The 23,860-nt window shown below is 37.6% G+C and overlaps 1 protein-coding gene across 1 annotated transcript; it reads left to right on the top strand.

The window, feature by feature from the left end:
• Nucleotides 1-1,769: 1,769 nt before the first annotated feature.
• On the top strand, nt 1,770-20,581 carry LOC136123791 (all-trans-retinol dehydrogenase [NAD(+)] ADH7-like). Its single transcript, XM_065878140.1, is given in 10 exon segments — nt 1,770-1,787; nt 6,127-6,228; nt 7,454-7,607; nt 8,216-8,294; nt 8,387-8,603; nt 15,038-15,262; nt 15,607-15,654; nt 17,426-17,561; nt 18,298-18,436; nt 20,557-20,581. Coding segments are annotated over 10 exon segments (1,143 nt in total).
• The last annotated feature ends 3,279 nt before the right edge of the window (nt 20,582-23,860 follow it).

Here is a 23,860-nt window from a genome sequence, read left to right as displayed (position 1 = left end):
AGATCCCACATGCCTCAGGGGAACTACTGAACCTGCGTGCTCTAGAGTCTGCATGCCACAAATTGAGAGCCTGCGTGCCGCAATTACTGAGCTTTCACACCACAACTAGAGAGAACTTGCACACTGCAACGAAAGACCCTGCATGCCACAATGACGATCCCGCATGCTGCAACTAAGACCTGAAGCAGACACATAAGTAGATAAATAAATAATAAAAAAAGATGTGGTCCATATATAGAATGGAGTATTATTCAGCCATAAAAAAGAATGAAATAATGCCATTTGCAGCAACATGGATGGACCTAGAGATTATCATACTAAGTGAAGTTAAGTCCGAAACAGAAAGACAAATACAACATATCACTTATATGTGGAATCTAAAATATGGCACAAATGAACCTATCTATGAAACAGAAACACACTCACAGACATAGAGAAAAGACTTGTGCTTGCCAAGGGGGAGGGGAGGTGTGGGAGGGATGGATTGGGAGGTTGAGGTTAGCAGATGTAACCTATTACATATAGAATGGATAAACAAGGTCCTTCTTACTGCTAATTCTGAATTAGGCATATAGGTTTTAGGTTATAGGTTGTTGGACCTACAACACTTACTATATTGCATTGAGAGAGATATCTGTGGGCAAAGCTTATACCAGGTTTTCAAAAGAAAGTTTTGTTCATATCTGTTGTCTGAAAAAATATTTCATGATCTGAACAGCTTTGAAGACTTAGAAAACCTGCTCCACTGATTGACTCCACAAGAGTAAAACGTCCTTTGTGTAGAATAAATTTACTTGGTGGTAAGTCTGCCAGTGCACCCCCAAATAGTGTAAACAATAAAATTCATCCTGGACACGCTCCTATCAATACAGTCAGTAGATCCAGGAGATTCCAGGATCAGTGCATCTTATTTTAAGAAATAGTGGCTTGAAGTATTTAAACAGCTACTTCAGAAGAGTGAAGCACTTGCCCAAATAAAAGCCCTTTGGCATCTGAGAGCCAGTATACAGGGTGGACTTTTGCTCTGCACTGCGTGCCTTTGTGCCATGCACAACCTGTACAACTGTATGAGACAGCCGTGTATGTAACGGTGATTTGGGTTCAGACCATAATCTGTCTACGTGCAGAGCTAACAAGTTTTACATATCTTACTATCCCCCAAATATCTATAAACTATAGTTATCCATACCTATGTTCTATATACCCCCAACTCCTCTTTCCAAATTTTGACCTTCTATTCCAATTTGTTTACATTTTCTTGGCCTTATTTTCATTTATGTTTAATTACATGTTTTCCACAAACTACATCATGTCTTTGTGGCATGAAGGAGAGCATCAATAACTACACACACACACATGCCTAAAATCAGCTGCGCCTTGCAGAGCAGCTAAAGAAGCATACAGTACGTTTTTACTGAGTTGTGTTGACCTGAACTAACCTGACATGTTTTTATATTCTCAGATATAAGGTGGATAAGAAAGCTTTCAGTCATTTTCAGTAGGTTTGATTATCCTGTCTTTGTTAGAGCTCTACCCATGGTTTGATCATTATAAGTTACTGTATTGCTTTTCACAACTTGATCTGCAAATGGTGGGGTTCATGAGCTATTGGAAAGTCTTGAAGGCTATGAGTCATCGCTAAAGGTGGAACTTTTGAGCCAGACTATTTAACTGAAGGCACAAGATGCTGTTATTTACAGCAGACGGAGCCAAACATCAGGCAGAAAAAGTCTCTGTTTACTAATAAACAGAATGAAGAGAAAGACAGGATGGGCACTAATGGAAAAGTAAGCAGAACGTTTCTGTATCCTCATTATGATCTAATAATGTGGGACTGATTGTTAAAACTTGGAATACCTTAACGTAATTAAATACTTGGGGTTATTTCTTGGGGAATTAAATGCCCGTTGAGCAAGCATACACTTGGTGGGGGGGACACTGGGTTGGAGTTTCAGAGAATGCCAATAGGAACAGGATAAAACAGCGTATTAAGGTTTTTCAGTAAGACAGTGGGGGAAAATGGAGAAATGTGGTTTCTATTGACATTATTAATAATTTAATTTCAGGATGGCTGGGCATTTGCGCTGGTAAGCAAAATGTTTCCATAAATTGACTTTCAATAGCATGCATTACATTCACTTCTGTAGTTCATAGGGTAACCAAGGTCTCATTCTCAGCCGTTAGAAAAGATTTTCCTGCTGTTGACAATGGAAAAATGCTAATTCTGGAATGCAAAGTGGACAAGAAAGTATCATGCTTTTAAGATTTCTTAATGGTACAGTTTTCATCAAAATACAAGTTAAAAAAATCTTTAAAAACCAAGAATGCATTGTAGGTAAAGTATGTTTATTCTTTTAAAACAGAGTTGGCATTAACTTAGAAATAGTTTTGGCACTTTTTTCATTTGCAGGTTGGTCAGTATAGTTGCTTGCTTGAAATGGGTATGCCAATTGTTTATAGTGTTAGGTGCTTTCATTTGTTTGTTTTGTTTTTGTTTAAACAACTTTGCATTTAGCCTACCTTAAGGTTTTGGAAAAATGAAGATGACACTTGAAGTCTGGGTGATGTGACAAAGTGAGGAGGCCCTATGATGTTAGAATTTGAAATAATTCTTCCTGGAATGGAATAGAACTAGAATAAAAGCATTCTAGTTTGGGTCAAGGACCCAGCAAAACTAGCTCAATCGGGGAATTAATTTTGGACTTTAGAAGCTAGCAACTCTACCCATAGAAATTAATGACTCTTAGAGTTGGAAGGAATCTTAAAAATTTGCAACTCCATCCAACCAACAGATGCTTGAGTTCTAGTTGTGCTACCTCTATAAAGTGGATATCTAGCCATTATTAGAATATTTCCAACGATGGAGAGCTCTGTAACCTAAAGGCAGCAGTTTCCAGTTAAAATTAATGATACAGTATATAATTTAAGATATAGCATAAAAGCTATACTATTTTGATATAGAGATATGCATGCAATAGTGTGGTTTGCATTAGAGTTCTATATTGCCCAAGTTGCTTTAGGGTTTCAGTTGAATCACAGGAAAGGAGGGATTCTCTTTACACTGGGGATTGCTTTTTTCTCTTTTTATAATAAATGTTTTCTTTTTCATTAAAAAAGTAAAAGATGATTGTTTAGTTTGCTAGGGCTGCCATGACAAAGTACCACAGAATGGATGGCTTAAACAACAGATTAATTCTCTCACAGTTCTGGAAGCTGGAAGTCTGAGATCAAGGTGCTGGAAGTAACTTCTGAAACCTCTCTTTTGGCTTGCAAATGGCCATCTACTCTCTGTGTTTTCACATGGTCTTATCTCTGTATATATCTGTGTCCTAATCTCCTCTGCTTATAAAGAAACCAATCATATTGGATTAAGGACCACCCAAATGACCTTGTTTTAACCTCTTAAAAGACCCTATCTCCAAATACAGACATTCCAAAGTACTGGGGGTCAGGATTTCAACATGTGAATTTTGGGGGAACACAATCCAGCCCGTAACAATAATCATTCCAGAAAATTTGGATAATCAGAAAATATGAGAAGAAAAAATCAACAATTGTCTTATATCTTACAGACTACCATTGATTTTTCCATCCATATTTTATGTAGCTGTACTCGTACAATATATAAATATTTTTATCCTATTTTTCCAACTTAATATAAGCATTTTCCAAATTTATAACAATTTATAAACTTTTTAAATGTCTAATTTCTAGATTTACAGTTCATTTACTCATTTCTCTATTATTATCTACATATTTGTTTACACATACTGTTTACATATTTCCCTTTATAACTAGTGCTGTGATGACCTCTAATATATACTAATATTTTTCTGAATTTACAATTTCCTTAAGTTAGGTTTTTTTAAATGGAATTACCTGGTGAAAGTGTCAAAATATTCTTAAGTAGGGTACAAAGTTTTAGTTATATAAGATGAATTCTGGAGATTTAATGTATAGCATAGTGATGATAGTTAACAATATTGTATTGTATACTTGAAATTTGCTGACAGGACAGATCTTAAATTAAACCTTAACACACACACATGAACAAACACATGAAAACACAATAGTAACTAGGTAGAGGTAATGGATAAGTTATTTAGCTTGATTGTGGTGATCTTTTCACAATGTATACATATATCAAAACATCAAGTTATATTCCTTAAACATATACAATTTTTATACGGCAAAGATATCTCAATTAAGTTGCTAAACAAAACGTAACCACCCACAGGAAAAAAGAACCATTTTAGTATCCTGATGTATACTGAAAATTATTTTCCAAAGGTGTTGACATGAATGACACTGCCCATTTCACCACCCCTTTGACAATACGTAAGTAAAAAATCATTATCGGGGCTTCCCTGGTGGCACAGTGGTTGAGAGTCCGCCTGCCGATGCAGGGGACACGGGTTCGTGCCCCGGTCCGGGAAGATCCCACATGCCGCGGAGCGGCTGAGCCTGTGAGCCACGGCCGCTGAGCCTGCGCGTCCGGAGCCTGTGCTCCGCAACGGGAGAGGCCACAACAGTGAGAGGCCCGTGTACAGCAAAACACAAACAAACAAAAAAAATCATTATCGACCTAACAGAGAATTATCTCATTAATTTTATTTAAAAAAACATTTATTACCAAGGAAAACAAACACTTCACTACATATTTACTAATTTGTATTTTCGTCTTTATGTTCTTTGCGTGTATCTCCAGGTATGAGTAAAATATGTGGGAGGGCAGAAGAGGTAGTGGAAGTTTTAATGCTTTCCCTATCAATTCGCTTATGCATTGTATATATCAAAAATGTTAACTCGTCATTTTTGCTTTAAGCTTTTTTCCCTCAGACTACTTGCTTGAATTACTTACATTTGGAAGATTTATTTACTGTTTCTCAACACACAAAATTTTCATTCTTAGATGTTTCCTTTATGACTTTTTCTATCATCCTCAAGCATAAAATTTCCTCCATTCTCCATATATTTGATATTTTTATCTTTACTTATCGATAAAATAGTTTGACTTTAAATCTCAACTATTCCAGCAGGAACTTGTGTGGAATTGTGGTGTGAGATTTCTAACTTTGAGATTGGCCCACATTGCACTGTGACCCATGACATTTGCCTTGCAGAGGCAGAGGGTGAATGTTAAAGTCACTGATGGCTTTCAGCCTCCCATCTATTTCCAGCATATCATTTCTCACACTTAAATCACTTGCAAAAGAGCCATGTAACCATCCATCTAAAGGAGATCTCTAGGAGTGGTATGTTAGTCGACAAGTAAGATGAGAGATAACTCATTTTGTATCTGAACAAATTAATTAAAATATTTTATACGATTCCTAGACAGATCTGAGGATGGGAAAACAAGAAAAATCTCTCCCTGTCTCCTTCTCCCTCTCTCTCTCTATCTCTCCCTCCACCCCTCACTGATTTCAATAATGCCAGCAAAATTACTTAATTGAATAACTATACCAAAACCAACTGAACAGCTGGAGTCTACTCACTGAGGATCTCCACCCCTTAGTTTCCACTTCTATAGGATGAGAAGCTTCACCTTGCCTATCTAGACCCCTAAGCTGCAAGAACTGTGCTGGGTGCAAAAAAGGATTCAGAGATGCAAAGACACAAATTGAGTCATCCAGGAATTCAGTCTATACATTTCATGACGTTCATGGTTCCCTTTATCTCTAACCAAGCCAATTTCTAATTTCTTCACCATGGCTACCTGATTATACAACAATTAAATACTGGCTTAGATTCTTGCAGATAAATCAACAACATTTTCTGTTTTATAAATTCGCTTTTGTGAATAAGTGATACACAGATGACATTTTGTAACTTTGAAATTGTAGCCAAAAAAAACCCTAGCTTAATAAAATATTATGTGACCACAGGCAGCAAAAGCAAAGGGCTGGAAAGGGTGTGCCTCAGTTCTAGGCCAGCCCTGCTTCCCATTTGCTGTGTGCCCATGAATCCATTATTTAGTGTCTCCGGGCTGCATTTCTCATATATCAAACACGGGTGTACATAAGATGATCTCTAGGGATCTTCTGCCCAGATTTATATTATTTGGAGAGTCTGTAACTGTAAAGACATAATTGGGACCCATTATAACTCTCACCAATTTCTTAGGTTATTAAATGTAAAGCAGCTATGCTATGGGAACAGAAGAATCCCTTTTCCGTTGAGGAAACAGAAGTTGCCCCATCAAAGGCTAAAGAAGTTTGTAGTAAGGTAATGAGCCTGAGAGTACATAAGTCTAAAATGCTATCATACCTACTTTGAGTATATCACTGTTGTGAGGTTGGATTCTTAAATAAGGAGATACTTCCCAAATTTTGGTTATTAGTTCTCATACTGGTTTTTTTTTTATTTGATAAGGATCTGGTCATACTGAATATAAAATTAATGACTTATTGATTAAAAAACAACCCTGCTAATCTGCTCTATTATAACTTTAATTTGTTGAATTTTTATTGACACAGTGTTTGATAAAAATAGTTAATAATTATGACTAATGTATCAGATAGTATTGAGATTACTTTTCACAAAGAATGAGGAACTCATTTGTGCCTGGAGAAATGACAGCTTCCTGGATTTCCCTTCCTGGAGGATTTCCCACACTCCTTTGAACAGAGCCTAACCATTAGTTTGAACACCAGCTTGTTGAGTAGGCATTGCCGTCTATCTTTCTTTGACCATCTCCTGTTACCTGAGCACTGTAGTAACAGTACAGTTTTGCTCACTTCTCTTCTTATACACCATTCCCTCTACCTTTCATCAAGAGGAGGAACTAACTGTAAAAGTCTACTTTTGTGCTGGCTGCATGGTAACATCTGCCTTATAGTTCCCTCACAAGAGCATCAATTTACTTCAAAAAGGCACTGAGATTCAAAAAAGGCCAGAGGCAGCAATACTATAAATTCCTTAAAGAGAGATTTTTTTTTTTAAGTTGTTAAGGGTATTCCTTGCTGCACACAGGCTTTTCTCTAGTTGCGGCGAGCGGGGTCTACTCTTCATTGTGGTACATGGGCTTCTCATTGCTGTGGATTCTCTTGTTGTGGAGCACAGGCACTAGGTACACAGGCTTCAGTAGTTGTGGCATGCGGGCTCGGTAGTTGTGGCTCGCGGGCTGTAGAGCACAGGCTCAGTAGTTGTGGCGCATGGGCTTAATTGCTCCATGGCATGTGGGATCTTCCCGGACCAGGGACCGAACCCATGTCCCCTGCATTGGCAGGCAGATTCTTAACCACCGTGCCACCAGGGAAGTCCCTTAAAGAGAGAGATTTTGGTCTGATGGTTGATATTCGGCTCAGAATCTCCTAAGAGTCAACACTATTATATGAGACAATCATGCTGATTAAACAATTATAATCTTTTCAAGAGAGAGATAAATATTCTCCCAACTGTAAAATGACCCGTTTGCTGGTTGGTGCAATGTTCTTTTCTCTGAACCCAGACTTTGGCCACGGGAATCTGTTGGAAAAATGAGCACATGACAAAAGGAGCAATAGTGTCTAAGTTTCCAGTGACTGTGGGACATGAAGCCACTGGGGTTGTGGAGAGCATTGGAGAAGGAGTCACTATGGTGAAACCAGGTGTGTAAATGTCAAGTCACAAGTCTGAGATAAGTAGGGTTGACTGTCCTATCAAAGGAAATAGCACAACTAGGAATTATTAGAGGAGCCTTAATGAATTTAGGAGGATAAGAGAATACAAGGAGAATGGATTATATAGAGTGAAGTTTAATTTGGCAAAATCTCAACTTTTAGCAAGCAAATTTGATGGTGCTTGTAAACTTTAGAATACAGGCATACCTTGTTTTATTGCACTTTGCTTTATTGTGCTTCAAAGTGGAATTTTTTTTACAAATTGAGTTTGTGGCAACCCTGCGTCAAGCAAGTCTATCAGTGCCATTTTTTCCAATATCATTCTTTTTTAATTAAGGTATGTAGATTGTTTTTTTAAACACAATGCTATTGCATACTTAATAGACTACAGTATAGTGTAAACATAATTTTTACATGCACTGGAAAACCAAAAAATTTGTGACTCACTTTATTGTGATGCTCTAGAACCAAAACTGCAATATCTCCAAGGTATGTCTCTACTTTTAAGAAATTCTTGCATGTGGCATGGGCTCAATTCACATTCATCTATTTCAGCCTTTAATGTTAATTACCAACACCTTATATCATGATGTTTTCCCTCTAAGTGACAGTCATCCCCGTCTTTCTGCCTCAGTGTAGAGAATGCAATGCTTGTCGCGACCCAGATGTCAACCTCTGTGTAAGGAGTGAGTAGGTTTCAGTCACTTTTCTCTAATGCCATTTAGTTGTTCCTGTGCTAAGTTTTGAATTGAATTAATATGAGCGTTTGATGTATCAAATAGCGTTACTGGTCATGGAGTCCTGGCTGATGGCACCACCAGATTTACGTGCAGGGGCAAACCAGTCTATCACTTCACGAGCACTAGTACATTTACTGAGTACACAGTGGTGGATGAAACTTCTGTTGCTAAGATCGATGATGAAGCTCATCCTGAGAAAGTCTGTTGAATTGGATGTGGATTTTCTACTGGATATGGGACTGCTATTAAAACTGGCAAGGTAAGCAGCAGGGTGGGCTAGTTCCTTCTTTTTTATTTTTTAAATAATTTTTTTTGAAAAACTGAAGCATTTTGGGAAAAACGCTTTTGAAAACATCTCATGTACAGACTGTTTCTACACAATGGCAAATCAACTGGAAGAAAAAATTCAGATTCGAAATTTTATTTCTAAATAAGCACTCCCACTTACCACTGCAACAAAAAGAATAAAATACCTTGGAATAAACCTACCTAAGGAGACAAAAGACCTGTATGCAGAAAACTATAAGACACTGATGAAAGAAATTAAAGACAACACAAACAGGTGGAGAGATATACCATGTTCTTGGGTTGGAAGAATCAACATTGTGAAAATGACTATACTACCCAAAGTAATCTACAGATTCAATGCAATCCCTATCAAAGTACCAATGGCATTTTTCACAGGACTAGTACAAAAAAATTCACAATTTGTATGGAAACACAAAAGACCCCGAATAGCCAAAGCAATCCTGAGAAAGAATAACAGAGCTAGAGGAATCAGGCTCCCTGACTTCAGACTATACTACAAAGCTACAGTAATCAAGACAGTACGGTGCTGGCACAAAAACAGAAATATAGATCAATGGAACAGGATAGAAAGCCCAGAGATAAACCCACGCACATATGGTCACCATCTTTGATAAAGGAGGCAAGAATATATAATGGAGAAAAGACAGCCTCTTCAATAAGTGGTGCTGGGAAAACTGGACAGCTACATGGAAAAGAATGAAATTAGAACAATCCCTAACACCTAACACAAAAGTAAACTCAAAATGGATTAAAGACATAAATGTAAGACCAGACACTATAAAACTCTTAGAGGAAAACATAGGAAGAGCACTCTTGGACGTAAATCAGCACAAGATCCTTTTTGACCCACCTCCTAGAGTAATGGATATAAAAACAAAAATAAACAAATGGGACCTAATGAAACTTCAAAGCTTTTGCACAGCAAAGGAAACTATAAATAAGACGAAAAGACAACCCTCAGAATGGGAGAAAATATTTGCAAATGAAGCAACTGACAAAGGATTAATCTCAAAAATATACAATCAGCTCACGCAGCTCAATATACAAAAAACAAACAACCCAATCCAAAAATGGGCAGAAGACCTAAACAGACATTTCTCCAAAGAAGATATACAGATTGCCAACAAACAAATGAAAGGATGCTCAACATCACTAATCATTAGAGAAATGCAAATCAAAACTACAATGAGGTATCACCTCACACCAGTCAGAATGGCCATCATCAAAATATCTACAAACAATAAATGCTGGAGAGGGTGTGGAGAAAAGGGAACACTCTTGCACTGTTGGGAATGTAAATTCATACAGCCACTACAGAGAACAGTATGGAGGTTCCTTAAAAAACTAAAAACAGAACTATCATATGACCCAGCAATCCCACTACTGGGCATATACCCTTAGAAAACCATACTTTAAAAAAAGTCATGTACCACAACGTTCACTGCAGCTCTATTTACAATAGCCAGGACATGGAAGCAACCTAAGTGTCCATCGACAAATGAATGGATAAAGAAGATGTGGCACATATATACAATGGAATGTTACTCAGCCATAAAAAGAAACGAAATTGAGTTGCTTGTAGTGAGGTGGATGGACCTAGAGACTATCATACAGCATGAAGTAAGTCAGAAAAAGAAAAACAAATACCATATGCTAACACATATATATGGAATCTAAAAAAAGACAAAAACAAATGGTTTTGAAGAACCTAGGGGCAGGACAGGAATGCAGACATAGAGAATGGACTTGAGAACACAGGGAAGGGGAAGGGTAAGCTGGGATCAAATGAGTGAGTGGCATGGACATATATACACTACCACACGTAAAATAGATAGCTAGTGGGAAGCAGCCGCATAGCACAGGGAGATGAGCTCGGTGCTTTGTGACCACCTAGAGGGGTGGGATAGGGAGGGTGGGAGGGAGACGCAGGAGGGGGGAGATATGGGGATACATGTATACGTATAGCTGATTCACTCTGTTATACAGCCGAAAGTAACACACAATTACATTCCAATAAAGATGTTAAAAAAATAAATAAAATAAAATTAATCTTTTGTTTCACAAAATAAATATCAATGCTGGTTTGTCAGCTTATTAGGGCTGTTGTAGCAGAATACCATAGACTAGGGGGCTTAAACAACACAAATTTATTGTCTCACATTCTGGAAAGTAGAAGACTGAAATCAAAGGGTCGGCAGGATTTGTTCCTTCTGAGGGCTGTGAGTGAAAGATCTGTTCCAGGCCTTTCTCCTTGGCTGTCTTCTCTCTATGTCTCTTCATATCACCTTCCTTCTATGCCAGTCTTTTTTGTCCAAATTCCCCCTTTTTATAAGGACACCAATTATATTGGATTAGGGCCCACCTAATTACCTTATTTTAACTTGATTACATCTGCAAAGGCCCTATCTTCAAATAAGATCACATTCTGAGGTACTAGAGATTAAGACTTTAACATATGAAATTGCAGGTTTGGGCATGGGGACACAATTCAACCTATAATGGCTGGCATATAGTATGAAAACATGAATGCATATTTAAGAGTGATTATTTGGATTCAATTTATGTCATTCTTAATGAATCAAAGAAGTAAGTAGAATAACACACAGTTCATAAATAGTAAAACCATTCCCACAAGCAATCACCATACTGTGGTGGTCTCATCCAACTCCAAAGTCTTAAAAATTACGTATACGTTAGTTGACTCCAAATTTATATCTCAAACTCTCCCTGAACCCCAAATTCTTTTGTCCAACTCCTTACCTGACCTCTCCCTTTGAAGGTCTCACAGGTATCTCAAACTGAATATGTATAAAACAGAATTCTTAATTTTCTTCCTCCCTACCACCCAAACATATTTATGCTCACTCAAATTTTCTTCATCCTTGATCTTCCCTCTCCATTACCTTATATGCAATCCAGCAGCAAGTCCTGTTAATTTTACCTACAAGGTATATTTTAAATCTTTCCATTTTCTTCAACTCACTACCATCATCATATCCTGACAGATGCAATGGCCTCCCTTCTGTAGTCTTCATTACTCCTCTTGACCATCTCCAATAATTCTCCATTTACAAGCCAGAGGAATTTTATAAAACATAAATTGGTCTGCATTACTTCTTTGCCAAAATTCCTTCAGTAGCTTCCATACTTGGAACAATCTCATCTCCTCCACTATGATCCACTCACACTCACTCACCTCTCTTGAGATCTGTAAGCCTGTTCCTACATGAAGACATTTACACAAGCTATTCTGATTGTCTGGAACACTCATCTACTGAGCCCTTGTGTAGGTGCTTCATTAACATAATTCTCAGATTAAAGATAACCCACTTGCTCAAAGAAGTTGTTTGTTTGTTTTTTTCTGTCTACTCCATCTAAGCAGGAACCTCCTTCCATTATTCAAGGCTACATGATTGCTTCATTAACAGTATGTGTCCCAAATCTCAAATTCTTATTACACCTTTAGTCTTCATTAGACCACAAGCTCCAAGAAGGTATGGACCAAGTCTCTATTCACTACAGTACTTAGCAAGGAGCCTGGACATAGTAATGACTTAATAAATAATATTTGGAAAAAAAGAGATGTATGAATGAATAAGGAAAGGGATGTCCAAATATGTGGAAGAATAAAAAGGTGAGGAGCTTGTGGAAAATATACATATGGGCGTTGAAGTAGATTTATCCCAGACATAGGTTCAAGACAGGTCTCAGATCTATGAATGTATAACATTAGCATGCATGTACATGTCAATGACATATGTTAGTAACCACTTGCTTTTAAATTTCTTTGGAAAATCTTGGTGCTGGAACATTCCTCGAGACCTTCCACTAAGAATTTTCTACCAAGATAGAGGTGAGAGAAGGGACATTGGATATGGTTTTATGTTAGTATTCTAAGTTTTTTATTGTACTTGATATATTGGTACCATATTAGTACTTGGCTAATATATTATTAACCAAGACATTCTCCACTTTTAGGTATAATTTTTTACTGGAAGCTATATCTTAAGGCAAATTACTTGAATGAACACATATTCTTGCCTTTGCCTATTTGAAAATAGGTCAAACTTACAATATGAGGATGTGTTGGTGTCCCCCAAGACGCTCTTTTGATTTGATGATTCACTAAAAGGATTCATAAAACTCAGAACAGTTATTATACTCATAGCTACAGTTTGTTACAGTGAAAGGATACAGATTAAAACCAGCAAAAGAAAAAGCCACATAGGGTAGAGTCCAGGAGAGACCAGGTACAAGTTTTCAGTTGTCCTCTCCCAGTGGGGTCACATGGACAGAGCTTAATTCTCCCAGCAACAATGTGTGACAACACATATTAAGTGTTGCCAACCAGGGAAGCTCACCCAAGTCTGGTGTTTAGGGTTTCTATTGTGGGAACAGTCATGTAGGCACACAGCACACACAGGACTGACCTCAGCTACTCAGACTCCAGTAGCATCAGGAGTTAAGCTGATGGACCCAGACATATGAAAACAGGCATTCACTGTAAGTCACACTGTTAGCATAAACCATCTGGAGTAGCCCAATGTCTCAGATGTACAAAGACACTCTTAGTGGACAGGATATTCCAAGGACTCAAAAGTTATCTCCCAAGAGCTGGTTAAGGTCCTAAGGTTCTTTGGGATAGTGAAATTTAAGTATTTATTAAAGATCATGAAGGGAATCAGAAGAGTAAAGAAAAATAATACTAAAAAGTGGAAGCTTACTATATTTTAAAATACAAAATAATAAAATATTATTTTAAATAATAAAAATTTTTAAGTGACCTAAAATTGACATTCTTGTTTTAGACTATAACTTTCTTCTATAATAATGATATGGATAATTCACTATAGATATTAATCTCCAGTTCCCATTCTGTAGAACAAGAAGGTTGGGAAGGAAGAGAAGTGTTTTTGGTTTTGGTTTTGGTTTTTCAGGTGGGGGGACATCTGAAGTTAGCAAGAGACTGGGGCCATGATCCACTTAAAGGCTTAGAGTCAGGGTGACATGAAGGTCAAAAATTATAACTTTCCAGATGGGTGATGGAGTCCTAGGGAGAAGTCTTTAGAGGTACAGTTCCCAGGTGGTCAGAAATATCACACTTCAGGGCCATCACAGCCTAATCTTGCTAGAGATTAAATAAGGAAGGCTGAAAGAGGTCCCAGAAGACAGTGCTAGAATCATAAAATTCTAGATTTAGAATTCAACCATCAACAAAAAAATTCCATCTCAGATCTAGATAATAAAGCTAGCAGATAAACTAGTAGAAAAGACAGAGAACGCCCAGTTTAGTTTCTGACATAAAACGCTGACCACAAAGAATCCATTAATAAAGTTTGCTGCATAAATGAGTGAATGACTGAATGATACTTGAGAGAATGGCCACACTAACTTCAGAGCTCCAAATTCAGGAAATGAACTGAGGGGTTAGGATGCCATAGCTGAAACTACAGCACCTTTGTACCCACTTAAATATCTGCTTATAAATTCAGACATTTCAAAACACATGCATACACAGACCTCCACACACAGGCTATTTTTTCAGGTAATTCCTGCAGAGGAGGACAAAACTGGAGAATCAGGACATATGACAACACACCCTGCTCACACATAAGCCTTTGCATGTTAAAAAGAAAAAGAAAAAAAAAAAGGAAGGAAGAAAGGGAAGAAGGGAGGGAGGAGAAAAAAAAAAGGAAAACAAGACAAAAATGATCACAATAAGTTCCATACCCTTTTTGTGGGTTTCCTGGTTTTCAGGTCTCCCTGATCCCTGCTATGAAAAAGGATTAGGACTAACCTAGCAGGAAAGTGAGTTTTGGCTAGAACCTTCTTTAACATAGCACAGTACAGGGTAAAAATATCCCAACTGATTTAACTACATTTCCTTCCTGGAGCTACACATGGATCATCTAATTGCAACATGGAAATTCAACTTCAATGAAAAAACAATTTATTTACAAATGACTCAGAGTTATGGTTATTAAGAAAATGCTAGTTAAACCAAATCTAAAACAGATTTAGCATGGTTTTGTGTAGAAGAGTAATAGAGATCCAAGTGCTTATTTAATCCTGTTATGAGGTTGGATGAGGTTATGGGTGGTGGCCAAAAAGGCTGCAAAAGCTCCCACAACAAAGGCCTGAATGATGTAACCTTTTATCAAAGGTTTTCATTTATCTGCAAAACACTGATTTTGTTCCTTTTCTGTTCTCAGACATTCTGCTGTTTCTAGCTCTCTTTGTGGCATTCTCATGAGAACAAGTCATCCAGTCCTAATAACTCATCATAGTGATCTTCTGAATTTTGTGTTCTAATATTGGAGATACTTTGCAGGTTTCACATTTTAACCCTAGGTCTAACATTTACAGGAACTTGTCTCTCCACAGGTCACCCGTGGTTCAACTTGTGTGGCCTTTGGCCTGGGAAGAGTTGGCCTTTTGGTCATCATGGGCTGTAAGTCAGCTGGTGCATCCAGGATCATTGGGATTGACCTCAACAAAGACAAATTTGAAAAGGCCATGGCTGTCAGAGCCACTAAGTGCATCAGCCCCAAGGACTCCACCAAGCCCATCAGTGAGGTGCTGTCAGAAATGACAGGCGAGGCTTCCCCGGTGGTGCAGTGGTTAAGAATCGCCTGTCAATGCAGGGGACACGGGTTTGAGCCCTGGTCCGGGAAGATCCCACATGCGATGGAGCAACTAAGCCCATGAGCCACAACTACTGAGCCCGTGAGCCACAACTACTGAGCCCGTGAGCCACAACCACTGAGCCAGTGCACCTAGAGCCCATGCTCCGCAACAAGAGAAGCCACCACAATGAGAAGCCCGCACACTGCAATGAAGAGTAGCCCCCGCTCGTCACAACTAGAGAAAGCCTGCATGCAGCAACGAAGACCCAAAGCAGCCAAAACTAACTAAATAGAATTAATTTAAAATAAAAAGAAAAGAAATGACAGGCGACACTGGGCTACAGTTTTGAAGTTATTGGGCATCTTGAAACTACGGTGAGAGCCAAGATTAGAGGAGCCACACAATACCCAAACTACCTTGAACACACAGGGTAAACTCATTTTCCACAGCTTTACTGAAAGCAACTACCCGTTAGGCAAAATACCTGGTAATCATGAAGCACTTGTGCCTAAAAAGTCAAGCAAAACTTATGTGCAGGTCTGCTTGACCAAAGTATGTCATATCATACCACTCTCATGTGATCAGACTGCCAGGGAGGGAGTCAACCAACTAGGCAAATTGTTTAAGTGTTAATCTACTTTGTATGTATGGCTTTTTTGGCAACAGTGATTCCATCTCTTGAACATTAGCAAGTCAACCAGCACAAAGTGACTCTCTGGAGACAGAGGAGGAGGAGATCCAGGGGCGAAAGGAACTATTCCAAATTTGGCAGTCTCTTCCCTCAAAACCACGATGTAGCCAACTTCTCACTCTATACCTGAGTTTGCTTTCTCCTTTCTGAATTCTCTTAAAATAGGAGCCTTCAACTTTTTAAAATACGCCTCCCTTGTGGCAGTCAGTAGCACCAGACTTCCATTTAAATCTGAGAAACAGGTCAGATCTCCTGGATTGGAAAGCCCCAGCCTGGGATAAGGTAGGGAGGGAGACTTGGAAATATGGGACAAAGTCAATTCTGCTCACAATTGACTAGGAGACTAAATTCGCTCTAATACTTTTGGTACTTTAGGAACAAGTAGTCTTTAATTTACCACTGTTTTCATTCCCCTTCCTTAGTGTCACTTAGAATTATTCCATAGCAACAAATACCATGCTTACACAGCCAATATGCAACACTGAATATTGCTATGGCCTACTGATTTCCAGATGATACTTTAATGAACATTGGTCTCTGAAAAATGCCAACATCTATTGCTACAACCTACCAAGTATTCAAAAAACTATTAATGAATGACTGGATGGGTGGATGACCAGAAAATGTGGGGTTAGTCTCAGAAATGTAACCAAGAAAGGGATTCCTTTGTCCCACATTTTGGTATTTGATTTAATTTTCATACTAAACTTTAAAAAAATTGGATTAATTGATTCAGTATAGGTAATTTGATTTAGTTCAAATGGCTTTCCAAACCTTATCTGAAGTGGTGATATTGGTCTGAAAATATAGGAATTTCTCCCTGCATTTTCGTCCATGGTAAACTGAAAATGCCATGAACACTGACCACATTAATTTCTACTTTCTGCCTTAAAGGACAAATGTATGAACGAGTTTAATTCATGACTAAAATTGTGTTGCGAGTGTTTTAAAGCAAGCAGAGGGACTTCCCTGGTGGCGCAGTGCTTAAGAATCTGCCTGCCAATGCAGGGGACACGGGTTCGAGCCCTGGTCTGGGAAGATCCCACATGCCGTGGAGCAACTAGGTCCGTGCACCACAACTACTGAGCCCATGAGCCACAACTACTGAGCCAGCGCACCTAGAGCCTGTGCTCCACAACAAGAGAAGCCACTGCAATGAGAAGCCCGCGCACCACAACGAAGAGTAGCCCCCACTCACCACAACTAGAGAAAGCCCGCGTGCAGCAACAAAGACCCAATACAGCCATAAATAAATAAATAAATAACAAATAAAAAGAAAGTTTGAAATAAAAAAAAAAAGCAAGCAGAAAGAAAAAGGCATGTGGGCCTAATGTCACTTCATGACTTGGAAACAAAACGAACTACTGGAACTGCAATAGTATGTAGGGCATTTCTGAGCCCACGACATATTATGAGACATGAGAAACAAACAGTCTTCTTCATTCTCAACTCAGATTGATGCCCTTGCATCCTGCAGCATGAACTACAGGGTCGGTGTAGTGGTAGGGGCTCCTCTATCAGCCAAGATGCTCACCTATGACCCAGTGCTGCCCTGCACTGGATGCACACGGAAAGGATGCGTTTTTGGAGGTAAGAATGGCAGAGGCTTCTTTGTTTATTGTCAGTCTCTCTGCACTAAACGAGAGGATCCTCATGCTTCCTGAGAGCAGGGACTGGGTATGTTACACCTCTACCCTATTCCCAGCCCTGGAAACAGTGCCTGGTCCTTAGCATATTCCCCAAAGACATTTAGTGAATAACTGAATTTTACTTCTAATTCCTGGGTAATCCATAATCTCCCCACATCACACAAAGAGTCAAAGTGAGGAGGCTCAACTTGTACCTCTTGTGTAGTTCTCAGTTCAAGTCTTATTTCCCTGAAGGAGCCCTCTCTAAAGAATCTCATCTGTACCAACCAGCCTCTCATTTTTTGTGCACCAGGTACTGTGGAAAGAGAACAAGGCTTGGCCTCACATTAACTGTTGTCTGTATCTTTGGTTACCTTGACAAGAGCTATACTAGCCGCGTGCTGAGTGGGCTCGAGAGAAAATGGGAGAAGAGGAAGTGGAGCAGTGAACTGTAAAGTGGTTTCTCTGTAAAAGGAGCAGAGACATGGGGTAGCTAGAAGTTGTGGGGGAAATAGAGGTTCCTCATGGGGTTTTTGCCTTTGTTTCTTAAGATGGGAGAAATACAGCTCATTTGTGTGCTGTTAAGGATAGTCCCGTATGGGGAAAAGGTAATAATGCAAGAGAGAGAAGGAACAAATATAATAACACATAAAGATCATTCAGTAAAGTCTAAAGAGAACATGTATGCTTACTTATAGGTTGGGAAAGCAGAGATGATGTTCCAAAACTAGTGACTGATTTCCTGGAAAAGAAATTTGACCTGGATCAAGTGACAACCCATGTTTTCCCTTTTAAACAAATCAATGAAGGTTTTGAACTGCTCTACTCACATCAAAGGTATCTGTTTTTTATAGTTCTCTTGTCTCCTCCCCATAGGTCACTTTTTAAATTTAGTATTTATAAATGCATGTTTCCTTCATATTTTATTTCTGATTATCTTATGTAGCAAGATTGATAAAGCTGATTACTTCTTCTTCATAGACTTATTATGTCATCGTCTTATATCAACCAATTTTTTAAAAAACCTCTGGACTTCATTCTTTTATACTAGATTGATTTCATCTTGGCTATTTTTATTTCAGCACAAAGCTGCTCACTTCTTCAAGTAATGCCACAAAATTTCCTTACTTTACAGTTTTCAAAGTGCTTTTTTAAATGTGTTTTCTTCTGATCCTTGAAGGTTAGGTTTTGTTTGCTTGTTTGTTTTTTAACTTTTGACCTCCATCTATTTCTCCCACCCAATACTCCTGCTTCTGGCAACCACCAATCTGTTCTCTGTATCTATGAAGTTGTTGCTTTAGATTCCTCATACACGTAAGATCATACAGTATTTGTCATTCTCTGACTGACTTATTTCACTTAGCATAATGCCCTTGGGGTCCATCCATGTTGTTGCCAATGGCAAAATTTCATTCTTTTTATGGCTAAATATTCCATTACACACACACACACACACACACACACACACACACACCACATTTTCTTTATTCATTCATTCATCCATGGACACAGGTTGTTTCCATATTTTGGCTATTGTAAATAGTGCTGCAGTGAGCATGGGGGTGCATATATCTTTTCAAGTTAGTGTTTTTGGTTTCTTCAGATAAATACCCAGAAGTAGAATTGCTGGGCCACAGAGTAGCTCTATCTTAATTTTTTTGAGAAACCTCCATACTGTTTTCTATAGTGGCTGCACCAATTTACATTCCCACCAACAGTGCATGAGGATTCCCTTTATCCACATCCTCGCCAACACCTGTTACTTATCTTCTTGATGGTAGCCCTCCTAACAGGCGTGAAGTGATATCTCATTGTGTTTTGATTTGCATTTCCCTGATGATTAATGATGTTGAGCATCTTTTCATGTGTCTCTTGGCCATTTGGACGTCTTCTTTGGAAAAATGTCTATTCCGACATACACCTTTACTTAGTCAAGCAATATTAATAATATGGTCACTTTGAAAAATAGTTACTAGCTGTTATCCAAAGAAACATAAATTCTACTCTTTTTTGTTTCAAATATTACCTTAAGGCAGTGGCTTCTAAATTAACATTTATAAACCTAAGCTCTTCAATTTCCATCGACTTCCACACAGCTCCACTTGAATGTCCCACTTGCATCAACTTCACTCAAAATAATGCTTCCACCAGTACATCTTATCTCAGCAAATAATGCCACTTATTCTGCTTTTACAGACTAGAAGCCAGAGCATCACGTTTGACTCCTTCTTCACTCTTGCCTACAACATGCAAACTGATGCTAAGCTCTGATAGTGCACGGTCCAGTTTCTCCTCCAGGATTCTCCCTCTCATTGCCCATGACTGTTACCTTAGTTCAGTCCAGTAATCTCTCACCTGGACATGTTAACACAGTAGCATGATAATATGTCTCCTGCCTTCTGTATTTTACCATATTAGCCAGGCATTCACTAAGCTGCTAAAACTCAAGTTGCCCCCAAATATCAATGACTTAGCATGGTTTTGAAAGCCTTTACTATTGGACCACAACCTACTTTGTTAATATACCCAGTTATTCAACAACTGAGAATTTAGCACCCAGTCTATCACAGCCTGTGTGCTAGGCTCTGGAGATAAAGTAAGGGAGCAGGGCTCACCTACTTTTCTCCTTGGCACCCAGAAGTCTAAGCACACTGGATTATCCTTCCTGTTCACACCTTCCTAGCATATTCATGCTTTCCCTTCAGCAAGGAAACCCCTTTCCTCTTGTCAGCCTTTGCAATTGTACCGATGCCTCAAGAATCAGCTCAGATACCCATATGCATATACTCATATACCGATTCATTTTCTTTCTGGTGGGGACCTCAGGCCCAGAAGGATTTCCAGTAACAGAATTTACCTGAAGTTTCCTAACCCAGGCAGAAAGGACAATTGTATAAAATGTTCTTGTTTGGAAGGTGTGGAAACAAATCACTAAAAACCATCATTTTACACTTCAGCATTCGAACTGTCCTGACATTTTGAGATTCTAAGTGACAAAAGGTCTGTGTCACGTGATGGTGACCTGGGCTTCCCTTTTCACATTTCCTCTGCTGTGACCATGGATCTGTTTCATAAATACAAGCAGAAGTACAAGATTTGATGAAGATATATAATCTTTAGGAAATAAAGATTTAGTGTCTTATGAGGACCTGGGAATTAGCAGGGTGTTTAGGTCAACAATATTAAAAATTTTAATTTACATGTTCTAAAGCCATAATTATATATTTTGAGATATATATATATATACACACACCCACACACAAACACACAATTGGATTTTTTTGTTGGAATAGAGATTTCTGAAAAAGACTTTTACCCAGCTGTCACCACTTAGAGCAGATTTAGCATATAAACATATGGTACGTGTATTTCCTACAGTAATATTAATTTTATGGATAGTGTTTAACACATTGTAACCTTTCTTTTTGGATGTAAATATTTTTAAAAAGCATTTGTTACAAATTAACTTGGATTAGGTTTTGAAATCAGCTCATTGCATGGTACAAGTTACTTGATTAGTTTAGAAAAGAAATAGTGAAATATAAAGGAGGGGCACACTTTAAATGATTAACTTTAAGAATCATTTTATAACTAGATGAACCTGAAAAGCATCCTATAAGGGGTCATGAGGCTACTTGCCAGCATACATTGACATTTCAGAAAATGTCTTTTTATAATACTACTTAAATATAAAAGTGCAGCTAGAATCATACTGTAATATATATACTAATGTTCAATTCAATAAAGTAGAATTATAAATCCCTAAGTCCCACTTTACTTAGTAATGACTCATTTAACCAAAAAATGTTTTCAATTTGGTACGACTGCACTGGCATATCTAGCTATGTCTATATATATGATATACTTAAAATTCTTAATAAAATTTAAATGTTTTATAAAACATTTTGTGGTGATATATTTTGTTTGAAGAGTGCAGTTTTATTTGTTATAAAGCTTTTATTGACTAAAGTAAGGTACCTGAAAAACATACAAAATACTTCATAAGAAAAATAAGTAAGGTGGGCATAGCAGAAATAGGAGGTTTCAATATAAGGTTGTCATATAGCTTGGACAGTCCTGCCTTGGGAGATTGCAAAAGGTCCAGGTAATTATGAGTCACTTTTACACAATGAATATTTCCCAATAAAAAGTGGCTTGAACTCAAGGGGTAAAAGGTCTCTTTACCAGTTTGTTGGTCTGCTTAATCTAGGTTCAAAAAACAAAGCAAAACAAAAAATGGGAGAAATATCTAAAAAGTATATGAAATCCCTTCATCAAGCTGTTTAGGTATGGCAATTCTCAAAGCACTTATAAATAGTCACAGTTTATTAGAAAAAAATATATACATATATGCATACACACACACACACACACACACACACACACACACAATCTCCATCTAAGCATCATTCAGAGACATTTCCCTCATCCATTAGCAACATCTATAGTTAGGACCCTATGACCTAATTAATGAAGGAAAACTGACCCCCCAAAAGCATTTTTAATCCATATGTAAAATGGGTTAATGTTTATGTACCTTATCTCAAATTTTGAAAATACTTATTACATAAGGATACCTAAAGTTATATACAAATATAGTTATATCAGAAGAAATAAATCCCAAAAGGAATAAACATTTATATTCTCAGATCACAGTTTTTGAAATGAACTCCACTTTATGCCTAGAGTTTCTTATCAATTATATAATATATATAATCTAATCTAATTATAATATAACATTATATAATATATATAATCTAATATAATATAATCTTATCAATTATATTTTTTAATCATTATGTATGTCACAATTTTATAGTAATATAAAATTTACTACTATAATTTACTACCTCACAGCGGAGACCCCAGGGAAAAATAATTATTACTATTAATTTTATTATGTTTTGATTCATTCTGTTGTTGGTTCTAGATTTTTTTTTTGGTTTCTTTATTTTTTTGTTTGTTGTTTAGTTTTTTTTATTTAGCCTTTTGGGATCTCCATGTTTTATAGCATATTTTTATTTTTTTACACATTTCTATTTTTACTTGGCTTTTCTGTTGTTCTGTGTTTTTTTCCCTAATTTTTTTCTTCCTCTTTTTCTTTAATATATGTTTCTCTCTCTTTTTTTATATTTCCATTTCTACTTTACTTTTCTGTTGTCCTGTGTTTTTTCCCTTTTTATTTTCTTTTATTATTATTTTTTAAATCATTTTTATTAGTTAGTTCTGTTTCCTTGCTTCATTCTTCAGTTGGCACACTGCTTTGGGTTTAGTTTTTAGGTTTTGTGTTTTTGATAGTTTAATTGTAATTCTTTGATTTCGTTTTTGAGTTCTTCTATTTGACTGGTTGTTCTCTTGCTTTTTGTTTTATGTGGTTCTGTTTTTGTTTCTTTTGTGTGTGTGTGTATTTCCTTGTTTCTGTATTTGTTTGATTTTGTTTTTAGCATTTCTCTGGGGTTTTGTTTGTCTTTCTTTTTCTTTAATATATTTTCTATTTTATTTTTTTATATTTCTATTTCTATGTTGCTTTTCAGTTGTTCTGTCTTCTTTCCCCTTTTTCTTTTTCTTTTTTTTAAATCATTTTTGTTGGTTTCTTTTGTTTCTTTGCTTCATTCTGCAGTTGGCACTGTGGTTTTGTTTTTTGGTTTTATGTTTTTGTCAGTTTTCTTTTTAATTGTTTGATTTCATTCTTGGGTTCTTTTGTTTGCATGTTCTCTTGCTTTTTGTTTTATTTGGTTCTGTTTTTGTTTCTTTTTTGTAAGTGCGTGTTTCCTTTTTTCTATTTTTGTTTGTTTCATTTTACTTTTTACCATTTGTCTGGGGTTTTGTTAGTTTTTCTTTTTTTTAATCCCTTTATTGCTGGGATGAGTGACTTGTGGGCTCTTGGTTCCTGCACTGGAAGTCAGGCCTGAGGCTCAGGGCTGGGAGCACCAAGTCCAGGAAGCTGAACCACTAGAGAATTCCCAGGCGCAGGGAAGATTAATCGCCAAGAGCTCTCACAGAAGCCTCTAACTGAATCCAGACCTGGCTCCACCCAACTGCCAGCAGCTCCCAGCACTGGATGCCTGACACCAAACAACAAACAAGACAGGAACACAACCCCACACATCAGCATACAGACTACCTACAGTCATACTAATCTCACAAACAACCGAAAACACACAACCTGACACATCCCTGCTCATCAGAGGGAAAAGACTCAGCTCCACCCAACAGAACGGAGGCACCAGTCCCTCCCATCAGGATGCTTACACAAGCCAC

Source organism: Phocoena phocoena, chromosome 5, assembly GCF_963924675.1.
Source record: "Phocoena phocoena chromosome 5, mPhoPho1.1, whole genome shotgun sequence".
In the NCBI taxonomy this organism is placed as follows: Eukaryota; Metazoa; Chordata; class Mammalia; order Artiodactyla; family Phocoenidae; genus Phocoena; species Phocoena phocoena.
Note: the sequence above shows the minus strand (reverse complement) of the source record. Positions and strands in the feature narration are given on the sequence as shown.